Below are 14,894 nucleotides of genomic sequence, written 5' to 3'. Positions count from 1 at the left end.
ATGTCCCCCACTACTATAGTGGGGTACATAAAAAGGATAGTAATTTCAGCTGATTGCAACCTCAAAAGCCTATTAAAAGCTCGTATACAATCAAAGAATTTCAAGCACTTGTAATCTCTGATTTTTTATTTTGATTATTTTTTACATACTTCCCTTTTTTTACAGCTTGCATGTATTTGAATACAGTAAACATGAATTGGAATGAGCTCCCACATCAACTTAACGTGTCATATCTTCTTAATGTATGCAAGTTTAGTTACTTAGGAATGATATTTGGAGTACAGGATCAAGATTGCCATTGGTCTGTGGGCCACCTACCATGAGTCGTTTTGAGGTACCAGCGTATGGAAAGCTGTACACGGGGGTACTGGTCTCTTACCATGAGTGCGTTTTGAGGTACCAGCGTACGGAAAGCTGTACACGGGGGTACTGGTCTCTTACCATGAGTGCGTTTTGAGGTACCAGCGTACGGAAAGCTGTACACAAGGGTACTGGTCTCTTACCATGAGTGCGTTTTGAGGTACCAGCGTACGGAAAGCTGTACACGGGGGTACTGGTCTCTTACCATGAGTGCGTTTTGAGTACCAGCGTACGGAAAGCTGTACACAGGGGTACTGGTCTCTTACCATGAGTGCGTTTTGAGGTACCAGCGTACGGAAAGCTGTACACAGGGGTACTGGACTCTTACCATGAGTGCGTTTTGAGGTACCAGCGTACGGAAAGCTGTACACGGGGGTACTGGTCTCTTACCATGAGTGCGTTTTGAGGTACCAGCGTACGGAAAGCTGTACACGGGGGTACTGGTCTCTGGCTTGATCTTCCTGATATCCCATACCTTGATACAACTGAAATAGCATGATGTAGTCACGTGTAATAGCAGGCATCAAATATGGGCTGTGATCTGGGAAACTGGGCTTTATGGATAAGCGTAAATATCTGCACAGGCTAATCAGGGATGATACTTTCAGATTGTTTTAAATTCTTGTTCAAAGGCAGACTCTTTTAAAGGAATATCCAGTGTAGGGGGAAAGTGTTGTGCCAGATTTGCCTGTTCGGACTGCGCAGGCAAATCTGGACCACCACTTTACAGATATCCATTAAACCCAAATGTCCCATAGCCTGGCTCAAATATAATTTACAAGATTATTTGCAACAATTTTCAAAGAAGTTGGAAAGTCTACATTTAAGTTAGAATTTGCTGGTACCTAAAATAGAATTCAATACAAAACACGAAATGTCATAACTGCAACTCATTTCTGAGAACAATCGGAAAGCTGCCAAGTCCTGGTAAATCTTAAAATACTGTCATCCTTTTCAAGATTATGTACATCATTATCAGAGTTTAAAAGAAAACATCAGATAAATCTATACAACTGGGATAAATCTTGCTTTATTTTGAAAATGTGTGTAATAACTGTAAACTCACTCAAGATTGTGTACGAATGAATGTACACTATGTAGGCTTAATCGGTGTTTAACAAAACACTATAGATAATGAATCTAGTGTTGAAATACAATTAAAATACATTGTGAGACTTATTATGCTGACAACAACTAGAGCTTTGTCACAGACATGACGAATACCCCCACATGCCGCATTGACACAGAATATTTTGCATGTTGTCTTCACAAAAAACAGCGGACACCATGCTCAATGTTTAAAACGCACTAAGTGACCCCGTGACCTGGTTTTTGACCCTGCATGGCCCATATTCGAACTTGACCTAGACATCATCTAGATACAACTTCTGACCAAGTTTGGTGAAGATCGGATGAAAACTACTTGAATTAGAGAGTGGACACCATGCTCAATGTTTAAGACGCACTAAGTAAACCCCCGTGACCTAGTTTTTGACTTGCCATGACCCATGTTCAACATGGCCTAGACATCATCTAGATACAACTTCTGACCAAGTTTGGTGAAGCTCTGATGAAAACTACTTGAAGTAGAGAGCGGACAACATGCTGAATGTTTAAAACACACTAAGTGACCCCGTGACCTAGTTTTTGTCCCGGCAAGGCCCATGTTTGAACTTGGCCTAGACATCATGTAGATACAACTTCTGACCAAGTTTGGTGAAGATCGGATGAAAACTTCTTGAATTAGAGAGCAGACACGGACCGACCAACAGACAAGCTCACTCCTATATACCCCCCTAAACAACTAGTCAGACTCATCAAATTATTTTATTTGTGTCTTTCATAAAAAACAAACAAACATGAAAGCACCTTCATCTGGACATTTTGTGGGTGGGTGGGGGTGGGGTTGGGGTGAAGCCCCCTTTCTCCCTCCAATTGGCCTTTATTAAGCTGGTAAAATGGAACCTTTTTGTCTACACCACAGAACTCACCCATCAACAGCCCCAGCAGTGGTGAGAATGTTCTCATCTTGGAAGATCACCGCGGTAACAGACTGCTGCGAGTCCTGTAAACATGAACAAATACATAATTACCCAGGGGTTTTATTTGCAAAGTTTCTAGCAGAAATTTTTAGTTCATTTCTTAAACTCAAAAATCTCTAGCAGTTTCATATATCAGTTTAATTTGATAAATATGGTTTAAATCAGTTAATAGTTCATAAAAATATTGCCAAGATGTCAACCAATTTTCTTTTTTTCAACCAAATAAATAAACATTTTTTTCCAGTATAAGCAACCATACATGCATCAGTCATATAACAAATGCCCCAAATACATCTACATCAAGGATCCTTTGTTTGAAAGTCAAAACTAAGATTCACCCAGCAACCCTTCAAATGATCTGCAGGCCTTTTTCCTTCTTCAGCAAGTGCCTTATAATGAACCCTTTCCCTAAGAGATAGGCTCTTTCCTAAAGAGAATTTCTTTAAAATGATGCAATTTTCCCTAAATTTCAAGCTTACTTTGGGATTTTTCCCCTTTCTTAATTTTGTTGATATTTCCCCCATAATGGAAGACCAGGCTCATCCCTTAAATAAAGTAAACAAGAGATGTGTTTGTCAGAAACACAATGCCCCCTTCTGCGCCGCATTAAAATAAAATTTCTATTTATCATTTGGCAGGTATAGAAATCATCTCCCTTTAAAGGTTATTACTTCCCTTGAATTTTTACCAATCCAACCGGGGGTAGGGGGGGGGGGGGGGGGGAATTATAATTATATCATTTAAAAAAACTTTGAAAAATCAATCATTTGGGTTATAAACAATCAAAATAATAAATCTGTAAAGTAACTGTGAAAAGAACTTCAATTCATGGTAAGGAAATATATAATATGAGATTTATAATTATATAAATTACTTCCCTTGAAAATAACTGTCGTAACAAATCTCTATTTTTAGTAGCAAATAATTAAAAGCCTCTACGGTGACTGTAGATTCACCAACTAAAATGTGCAGCTCCATGAGATACACATGCATGAAAAATATAAAAAAGTGGCAATGTTCAATATTGAATAATTTACTCCCTTTTTAAAGCTTATTACTTCCCTTAAATCTGTATTTTTACCGTAGACCATAAAGGATGACCTTGTAATTGACCTTTTACCACAATGTGTTTGTCAGAAACACAATGCCGCCTACTGCACCGCTTTGATTTATTTAACAAAAATATACGTGGGCAGGTCAGATAACTTTGTCCATTTAAAGCTTATTACTTCCCCTGACTTTTTTTGACCCTAGACCTGAAGGATGATGTTCACCTTGAAATTTTACCACTCAAAATGTGCAGCTCCATGAGATTCACACGCATGCCAAATATCAAGGTGCTATTTTCAATATTTAAAAAGTTATGGCCAATGTTTTAAAGTTTTTTCGGACGTACGGACAGACTGACATACTGACTGACTGACAGTTCAACTGCTATATGCCACCCTACCAGGGGCATAAAAACAAGCCCTTATCACCTAAATCCTAGGTTTACAATCAAACTCATGACCATCCTAGTTTTCAAAACAACACAAATAATTTTAATGCCCTTATTGTTTTGTTGTGAGTTCTAACCTGTGTCTGGGCAGCGCCCAGTCGTGATTTCTTCTTTTTGCCAGGTGTCTGCTGGACCATGCTGTGAGCGTTCTTGATACGGTCCACACAGCTCACCTTACCTTCTGCAATGAAACGGGGGATAGAGATTAATAACCGAGTTGAAAGGAGAAATCCAATTGAGTCATGCTCTGTGAAAAGAGGGTTTAATGCATGTGCGTAAAGTATTGTCCCAGATTAGCGTGTGCAGTCCGCACAGGCTGATCAGGGACAACATTTTCCACCTAAACCCGATTTTTGCTAAGAAGATACTTTATTTAAACAGAAAATATCATAAAAGCGGAAAATGTCGTCCCTGATTAGCCTGTGCAGACTGCACAGGCTAAGCTTGTATGACACTTTACACACATTCATTAAACCCCCTTTTTACAGAGCACAGCCCAATTATAATTTACTGAACATACTGCAGGACCTTACAAGGCTAGAGGTCAAATGGGACCCTGACCTGTGGTTTGTGTGGAAAATAACAGCAACAAATCTGGCAAGAGGGAACAAAATATCCAGGCGTAGACAAAAATTGATTGGGAACTGCATAATTTAAGAAGAAACTTTGAATGGACATCAGTCAAGAGTGTGTCTATCAAAAACACATTGGAATATTTTCCGAATACTGCCAGTTTTTAATGGGGTACTCAAATTTTTTTTTACACTATTTTCAAACTTTTGTTACTCACAAAAAAAAACATGTTTTTTTTTCAGACAATGTATCAGCTCTGATAATCCATGACAACAAAGGATAGCTTAGTCCCTCTCCACATTAAAATTGTGCAGTCCTCATTTTTGTTATTGTGTCATTTGATAAATCCCTAATAAATTTTAGAATTGTCCAATGTGTACTCCGTAAAATATTAGCCTGTTTACGGTGACTGCATACTAATAAAGGAAACCATTTTTAAAAACCTTCATAACGTTGTCCTAACATGCAAATAAACAATAACTTTTTAAATGCAATATGATTACTTGTGAGAATCAGAACTCTGGTTTGAGTTAAACCCTTTCCCTCTCAAAGTCAAAGTAAAAATGGCAATGTGCAAACAGCATAAAACCAGAGCAGCCTGCGAGTAACTCACAGTCTGTTCAGGTTTTATGCTGTTTGCTGCTCATCAGTATCTAAGGGTTGGAGATGAAGCCTTAAAAACTTAATTCTAGTAAGAAAGGTCTTGAATTAAATTTTACTTTCATATGGACTGCAAATGCGTAAAAATACGTATCTAAGTGGTAAAGGGTTAAGTATTTTATAAGTGCTGATGAAGCTGTCTCTCGGCTGAATAATGAGAGACAAAGTAAGACCGTTCTGTGTATAAGAAGTAGGGCTGCAACGAATCCAAAAAATTTGTTCGGATCCGAATCTTAATCCAAATAAGGTTTTTTCGGATTTTTTTCGGATCCGTATCCCTCAAATAAGAGGAAATTAGCAATTCTGTCTAAATTAAAGAAATCAATGTTTTAGGAGGATAATTTGACTAAAAACATTAAACAGTCAAAAACATTAAACATTTATTAACAAAAAACATAAAAAATTTCTCGTTTAACATTGTTAACAGAATTAAACGAAACCTCAACACTTATTCACTTAATAGTATGCTCGTTAACATACACTTTTCACTGTTCATGCAGTTTGATGTTTGTTTTCACAAAAATTAACATATCAACATTGTTCGGCTCCAGGCCAGCCTTATGAGCACTGACGAGGTCTCCTGCTGTGGAGAAGATTATCTCACTGGGAATTGAAGTTCCATGCATCACAAGATATCATTTAAACACTAAGTATATGACGAAAGATGCTTTCAAGACAATACATGATCATGATGATACAAAACGCAATTTGACAGGTCGCGAAATTAGGCAAAATTTACCTGAATAACATTTCAGCCACACTGGATCCACTACCGTTGTTTTTAATAGAACTCAGAAAGACAGTAAGGATTGAAAACTTACTTATTGCCATTAGGAATTGCATTTGTAATGTGTAAATCCTCCATGATTTTGACATAGTTTTGCTTTCCGCGCTTATTACGGAATGTCCAATGACACTCTTAGACAATAAAAGCCGAATGATCTCGAATGATCTACTATTTTACTGTCACATGTCAATAAATATCGACTATTATACGTGTATTTTATCTTCTTAACAGAACCAGTCTGTAAAAACAATACTTGTGAAAATTGCGCCTGGTTACATACAACTATGACAATAAATATTCGGAACCAAAATTTCCAGGGGTGCATCCGTACCCGCAAATCTGAAGTTGGATCCGAGATCATCGGATATTTCGGGTACCCGTTGCATCCCTAATAAGAAGTGCTACCTTTGATATTGCACCTGGAGTCCCATATTCTCACATGACCGTCACGGCTGCCAGAGGCAAACACAGCTACAATTGAAATGTACATGTGACACACTTTAATGTTGAGGCTAAAGTCGATCCTTTACTTAAGACAGTGGGGGAACTAGCAGGGAATAGAAATTAAACTTAAAGAGGAAATAATTAACATTAGAAAATGAATTTCATGCATTTTTTGCCATAATTATATCTTATCTTTTTTTTACAGAAACCTGATTCTCTCATTTTTTAATTTTTCCATCATAATCATTCTTTTGATTTATTAAAAGATATGTAACCTTGGACACAGTATTGCTATTCTTTACTTACAGCTATCATGAGGTCTGTATTTGACTGAGCGAACTGAACTTGTATGCCCTGAAAAAAACATTGAAAAATAAAATAAATTCAGAATACTCAGAATGTGATATAATACGTCATCTCGAAGGCAACTTTTAAGACCTCCATTAAACAGGCAACATAGCATTTCTTTACTTTAAACTTTAAACTTGCTAAAAAATTGTCAAGCAAAACCAATTAATACAAGAGCTGTCAGAAGACAGCGCGCTCGACTATTCAAGTGCTTGACAGTATAACGTAAGCCATGATGGGGAAATTGTTCATATTCAATAAGGTCAAGGTAATATAGTCATATTCTAAGTGGAGAGGACCATAATTGAAACATATTGATCGCTTATGTTTTAAAGAAGTTGTACTTTATAGATGATTCTGAGTTCAGGTATATTTTCCACAATCTATTGAACATTTGTAAAGACATAAAACAAAGTAATAAGATTTTATTTTAAGTTTGATAGCAATAGCTTGAATGGGTGGGATGGTCCGTCAAAAATGAACTAAAAATTATTTTTTTTACCATGTTTAAATGTTACAAAGTATGAATCAAATCTGATCATAAATAAAGAAGTAATGGCAATTTAAGCAAAATTTATTAATTTGACTTTGAGAGTCAAGGTCATTCAAAGGTCAAGTTCAAATTCAACTTGCCAGGTACAGTACCCTCATGATAATAAGAAAGTATTTGAAGTTTGACAGCAATAGCCTTGATACTTAAGAAGTAAAGTGGATCTAAACACAAAATTTAACAAAATAATCAAAGTTACTAAGTCAAAAAAGGCCATAATTCAGTTAAAATGCCAACAAGACTTATGCAACTTTTCCTGTACAGTCCACTTATGATAGTTAGCAAGTGTTCCAAGTCTGAATGCAATTATAGCTATGATACTTTAGGGAGTAAAATGGACTAACACACAAAACTTAACCAAATGTTCAATTATCTAGGTATAAAAGGGGCACATAATTCTGTCAAAATGCCAGTCAGAGAAACATAACTTTGCCTGCACAGTCCCCTTATTATAGTTAGTAAGTGTTGCAAGCATGAAAGCAATAGCTTTGATACTTTAGGAATAAAGTGCACCTAAACACAAAACTTAACCAAATTTTCAATTTTCTATGTGAAAAAAGGGCCATAATCCTTACAAAATACCTAATAAGTTGTCTGCTCTTGTTTATTGATTGGGGTTATGCTGGTAAAGAAGTATGCAAAATATGAAGCAATATGACAAGGGACATAGTCAGTGTCCGACAAATCCATTGCCCGGAGCCCGGGGGCTACCGAAATTTTTCATCGGGCTACTGAAATTTTCCAGCTGACGCCCGCCGGGCTACTATAAATCTATAAGAGCGGAAGCCCGGTTTATTGAACGACATACGTAGAATAAACACACTGACCATGTGTTTGTACACTGTGTATTGCTAATAATCCGATAACAAAGTGCAATCAATATATGTATCCCGGAAAAAACAACTTATTGGAAAAACCCACTAATCTGCTGGTACAAATAAACATGACCCATTTATAATCCTTTCAAAATCACACACCGTATCAACCGTTATTATTTAAAGGCAGCTATCATTGGTTGATATAATGGACCAGCGTTGTTTGTACCAGGGTGATTAGTGGGTTTTTCTAAACTCGTGCTTTTTCGGGATCAGTCTTTTATCTAATCAGTCACCGATCACTTGCGGTAATGTCTTAAACAGTACCAGTGTATTTTAATCATCCAATCAGAATCCACATTTGTCGTCTGCTAATAATAAAATAAGAGGCGGTTGGACAGTTGGCGCACATGATGCAACATCATTTCGCAGTTTGGAATTCTTTGTTAACCGCAACAATGAGTAATTGCGACAACGTTTTTGATGTCGTTAATTATCCAAGGACGCCAAACATTAAATAAATCAAAACAATAGCGGATTCTTCAAAACGGTAAGTCGGTAACGAAACCGTAAATGAATATTTATGACAACTTTGTGAACGCGGTTAACACCTGCTAATTAGTTTGCATTGTCAATTAATAATTGGATTAATCGACTGTTAATCAATAATCCCATGGCATATATGCCCGATTTATATTTTTAAAACCAAATTATGGGTGGGTAATATAGATGATAAGAGTCATAAACACAAACGTTTGAAATTTTCTAAAGTGTCAAATGAATTTCGGCATATGGTTCTATTTAAAGATATGATGAAATAAGCTCCCAATCAGGACCGCTGTAGTGCAACATGCGTAAATAACCTGCCACGGGTTTGCACGCGTTGTGTACAGCTATTTTAGGTTACAAAATTCTACATTTAAAAAATGAATTTCTTTGTCCTGATAAAAAGCGCGCGAAAATTGGCGTGGGTGTATTTATTTGTAAATAAAAATTTCGTAGAGGGTACAACATTGAGATCATTTAATTTCCATTAAAAGTTTCGTTGTGAATTTCAACTAAAGTACCGGTGTATCTCGCGAATTATTTGTCATTGACATTTTCTCTTAATAAAATGTCATGTAAACACGCTGTATCGTTACCGTTACGGCACACTGTATCAGTTCCTTCATTATTGAAACAATTATTGTTCTGTATACTGACTGCACACAAGTGTCGTAACATACGGATGCAATACGTAAATTCGGACAGTACTTAAAGTCGGACACAAGTAAATAAATGATGTAATACTCTTGATTTCTTGAAACTCGGTATTTGTTGTTAAAAAGGGCAATTGCATTGATTAACATCATACGAGTCAATCGTATTGATCATCTAAACGCTTTATTTACGTTTACGACTTAACGTGCTGTCCGAATTTAAGTACACATACATGTGCACATACATGTAATATCTACATGTAGTATATGATTTTCTTTGGTACATTTACATTTAAGTACACGGTGCCTGTACTGTAACATTAATATACGATATTGACTGTGTACATCAGACTACTTGCTGTTTTTACATATACATATTATGTATATGTAAATGAAGAAATAAAATAAAGATGAAAACCTGCCTCTTATCATTTTGTAGGAAAATTTTATGGGCTACCAAATATTTTTAAAGGTAGCCCAGTGGGCTACCTGAAAAATAAGAAATTTGTCGGACACTGCATAGTAAATATTAGTGCTGCAACAATACGCCAAAAACCGTATTGCAATATATTGTCAGTTCAAAAACCCGTATTGCAATATATTGCTTACTTGTACCAAAATTATAACTTGCCAATTACCCGATAATCCCGTATATTCCAGTTTTAAAGCAAATTCTGGTATATATTTACTATAAATGTGCTCAAGAATAACAAGAAACACAAAATTCGCAAATTCTCTTTAAAGATGTGATGAAATAACGTCCAACCGGGGCGTTTTTTTCCACTGAACACGCGTAATTCACCTGACGTGATGTTCCCGTTTTTATACAACACAAAATACACCCATACTTTCCATGCCACGTTCTTCATGTCTGTATAATTTTTGCGCGCTTTTTATTGAGACAAAGGATAAAGCACTTTTTATTTGACGCTATAATTTTTTATTGTCGCATTAGCATTAAAATTTGGAAGCGTAATTCCAAAGTTCCGAATACAAATTTAATAATGCTCAATTCAGAATCGAACAAAACATTTACAGTTGTGCACAATTAATTCAACGATAATCTGTTCAAAAGCATCGAACGAATGCTCCGATGTAACAACGCTACTCTGTATAATACACTTTCAGAATGCTATTTTTGCGGATTTTTTTTTATAACACTGCTTTGTTTTGTTTACCTTGTTATCATTATTTCGAATGGCATTTCTGGACGAAATGTGAATGAATTTTTGTAAAATGTTTTTACAAACAAATGTTCTTACCTAAAAATCATAATCTGAAAAAGATGATTCAGTCCGTACCTTTGAAGGTGAGCAGCTTTGTCTTGCAGTGCGAGTCCCAGAGGCACACTGTCTGGTCACCAGAAGCAGTCAGCAGCTTGTGATCACTGCAGCTCCACTCCACATCAAACACTGCATTGTTGTGGGCAGACCAGTCTAAATGATATCATGACCATTGACAAACACTGCATTGTTGTGGACAGACCAGTCTAAATGATAACATGACCATTAACAAACACTGCATTGTTGTGGACAGACCAGTCTAAATGATATCATGACCATTGACAATCACTGCATGTTGTGGACAGACCAGTCTAAATGATAACATGACCATTGACAAACACTGCATTGTTGTGGGCAGACCAGTCTAAATGATAACATGACCATTTACAAACACTGCATTGTTGTGGACAGACCAGTCTAAATGATGACATGACCATTGAAAAACACTGCATTGTTGTGGGCAGACCAGTCTAAATGATAACATGACCATTGACAAACACTGCATTGTTGTGAACATACCAGTCTAAATGATAACATGACCATTGACAAACACTGCATTGTTGTGGGCAGACCAGTCTAAATGATAACATGACCATTGACAAACAATACATTGTTGTGGGCAGACCAGTCTAAATGATGACATGACCATTGACAAACACTGCATTGTTGTGGGCAGACCAGTCTAAATGATAACATGACCATTGACAAACACTGCATTGTTGTGGACAGACCAGTCTAAATGATAACATGACCATTGACAAACACTGCATGTTGTGGACAGACCAGTCTAAATGATAACATGACCATTGACAAACACTGCATTGTTGTGGGCAGACCAGTCTAAATGATAACATGACCATTTACAAACACTAAATTGTTGTGGACAGACCAGTCTAAATGATAACATGACCATTGACAAACACAGCATTATTGTGGGCAGACCAGTCTAAATGATAACATAACCATTGACAGACACTGCATTGCTGTGGGCGGACCAGTCTAAATGATAACATGACCATTGACAAACACTGCATTGTTGTGGGCAGACCAGTCTAAATGATAACATAACCATTTACAAACACTGCATTGTTGTGAACATACCAGTCTAAATGATAACATGACCATTGACAAACACTGCAGTGTTGTTGGCAGACCAGTCTAAATGATAACATGACCAATGACAAACAATGCATTGTTGTGGGCAGACCAGTCTAAATGATGACATGACCATTGGCAAACACTGCATTGTTGTGGGCAGACCAGTTTAAATGACAACATGACCATTGACAAACACTGCATTGTTGTGGACAGACCAGTCTAAATGATAACATGACCATTGACAAACACTGCATGTTGTGGACAGGCCAGTCTAAATGATAACATGACCATTGACAAACACTGCATTGTTGTTGGCAGACCAGTCTAAATGATAACATGACCATTTACAAACACTGCATTGTTGTTGACAGACCAGTCTTAATGATAACATGACCATTGACAAACACAGCATTACCGTGGGCAGACCAGTCTAAATGATAACATAACCATTGACAGACACTGCATTGTTGTGGGCGGACCAGTCTAAATGATAACATGACCATTGACAAACACTGCATTGTTGTGGGCAGACCAGTCTAAATGAAAACATGACCATTGACAAACACTGCATTGTGGTGGGCAGACCAGTCTAAATAACATTACCATTGACAGACACTGCATTGTTGTGGGCAGACCAGTCTAAATGATAACATGGCCATTGACAAACACTGCATTGTTGTGGGCAGACCAGTCTAAACTAGATACTGTAAAACCATTAAATTTCGTGTGGTACGAATTTTTCGTGGATTTCGTTTGTCAGCTGAACAAGAATTCAAGTACCATCGATTATTTATACACTTTTTAATCCGACATCGGTCATTTTCCGAATGTCATTTCCGACAATTTATTTTGTTGTCGCTTATCCCAGATATTTTTGTAATAGTTACTTCACATCAGTAGGTCACATTACAATATATCTTGACTAATTAAAATATTTCCGGATTGAAAATGGTGTTATTTTCCACCAGTTTGACGTAAATTATATATGTTTGAACGAAGATGTTTATGACTGCTTGATTTAGATATGCTAGTTAATACAATATGTTGTTTTCTTAATAAGTGTTAGGGTAATAATACTTTCGAAATCAAGCATGGTATTTAAACTGTACATTAACGTTTGTTCTCTTTAACGTGACTTCGTCAAATTAACAGTTATCAGATTTATCACATAATTATGTCAATAAGTGCCAATTAAAGTTGAAAGAGACATAACGTTTTTCACACGTGTATTTTAGGGACCTTATTACTCAATTGTTACTACTAGGGGACCGATTGCGCTGATAATTGCAAATATTGTCAAAACAACATTGATGGCAATTAAAGAGCGGGGACCCACAAGTGCGCCGCTTTATCGCTCTTATCAACAATTATAGGCAACACTTTCATGCTTCAGTGCACATTAACCTCAAGTCTTGCTGTCAACACAGATTAGCAGATTATGCTTCGTTATAACTCAGATTGTTTTAATAAAAGTTTAATTATTATGACGGTCACTCTTCCTTGAAAATTTGAAATCCACGAAATTACGTATCAACAAATTAGTTGATTTTTATTTGAAATCCACGAAAATTACGTGTCAACAAATTAATTGTTTTTATTAAACCGAGAAATTTCATACCGACGAATTTCTAATACGTTTACAGTACAACTTCTGACCAAGTGTGGTGAAGATCGGTTGAAAACTACTTGAATTAGAGAGCGGACACCATGATGAATGTGTAAAACGTACTCAAGTGACCCCGTGACCTAGCTTTTGATCTGGCATGACTCATGTTCCAACTTGGCCTTAAGATCATTAAGATACAACTTCTGACCAAGTTTGATGAAGATCGGATGAAAACAAGTTGAATTTGAGAGTGGACAACATGCTGAAAGTTAAAAAATGCACTAAGTGACCCCATGACCTAGTTTTTGGCCCGGCTTGGCCCATGTTCACACTTGGCTTAGAGATCATCTACATAAAACTTCTGACCAAGTTTGGTGAGGATATTGGTTGAAAACTACTTGAATTAGAGAGTGAATGTTTTAAACGCAATAAGTGACCCCATGACCTAGTTTTTGACCCAGCATGACCCATATTCCTACTTGACATAGACATCATCTAGATACAACTTCTGACCAAGTTTGGTGAAGATGGGATGAACACTAATTGAATTAGAGAGCAGACACCATGCTCAATGTTGAAAATGCACTAAGTGACCCCATGACCTAGTTTTTGACCAGCCATGACCCATGTTCAAACTTGGCCTAGACATCATCTAGATACAACTTTTGACCACGTTTGGTGAAGCTCGGATGAAAACTATTTGAATTAGAGAGTGGACACCATGCTCAATCTTTAAAACGCACTAAGTGACCCTGTGACCTAGTTTTTGACCCAGCATGACCCATATAGGATCTTGACCTAGACATCATCTAGATAAAACATCTGACCAAGTTTGGTGAAGATCGGATGAAAACAACTTGAATTAGAGAGCAGACACTTAATACAGGCCGACCGACCGACCGACAGACTGACCAACAGATAGACAAGTTCACTCCTATATACCCACCTAAACGTTTGTGGGGGTATAATGATAACATGACCATTTACAAACACTGCATTGTTGTGGGCAGAGCAGTCTTAATGATGACATGACCATTGACAAACACTGCATTGTTGTGGGACCAGTCTAAATGAGAACATGACCATTGACAAACACTGCATTGTTGTGGGCAGACCCGTAGTGCGTTCAGTTACAGCGAACGTTCGCCAATGATCGTTCGTTTCCGATTCGGTCTTATTGAACGATAAGTTCGGCGCGAACGTTTCAAGATGGCGGCTCCCAGAAAATTGATTGCGATTTTGATGGAGGAAATCGCGAATAACAACATTGTATCAGAGGAAAGGTTGTCGGAAGATTAAATAACTGACAATTTCATAATACAAAACTATAAATACTACGTATTCTTTTTTAGATTAAGACTTAAATAAAAGATATTTCAAAAATAATAAAACCTATAATAGTTTTATTATAATTATAAGTGGTGTGGATGCGAGTGTTATTTTTCATTAGCGATCGAAATTTAGTGTAAGAGGTGCATTGAATCAGTTATAAAATAAAGCCCTAAAATAGCGCAATACATTACAATCTTCAAATGTAGTTGTAATTTTCTTTTACATTGAATGAATTTTCGTTTCGTTTACATTTAATGAAAATATTAATAAATTTTAGCATTCAAATGGAAAAAAACACA

The 14,894-nt window shown here is 36.7% G+C and overlaps 1 protein-coding gene across 1 annotated transcript in view; it reads right to left on the bottom strand.

The window, feature by feature from the left end:
- The window catches only part of LOC127873759 (denticleless protein homolog B-like), a 49,205-nt gene that overhangs the window by 12,489 nt on the left and 21,822 nt on the right, over positions 1–14,894 (bottom strand). Inside the window, exons 5-10 of the mRNA XM_052417717.1 lie at positions 10,578–10,712; positions 6,671–6,718; positions 6,326–6,391; positions 3,978–4,081; positions 2,352–2,425; positions 751–845 (exon numbers count right to left, since the gene is read on the bottom strand). Of these exons, the coding sequence (XP_052273677.1) occupies positions 751–845; positions 2,352–2,425; positions 3,978–4,081; positions 6,326–6,391; positions 6,671–6,718; positions 10,578–10,712 (522 nt within the window). The remainder of the gene's footprint in view (positions 1–750; positions 846–2,351; positions 2,426–3,977; positions 4,082–6,325; positions 6,392–6,670; positions 6,719–10,577; positions 10,713–14,894) is intronic.

This window comes from Dreissena polymorpha, chromosome 3 (assembly GCF_020536995.1).
Source record: "Dreissena polymorpha isolate Duluth1 chromosome 3, UMN_Dpol_1.0, whole genome shotgun sequence".
Classification (NCBI taxonomy): domain Eukaryota; kingdom Metazoa; phylum Mollusca; class Bivalvia; order Myida; family Dreissenidae; genus Dreissena; species Dreissena polymorpha.
Note: the sequence above shows the minus strand (reverse complement) of the source record. Positions and strands in the feature narration are given on the sequence as shown.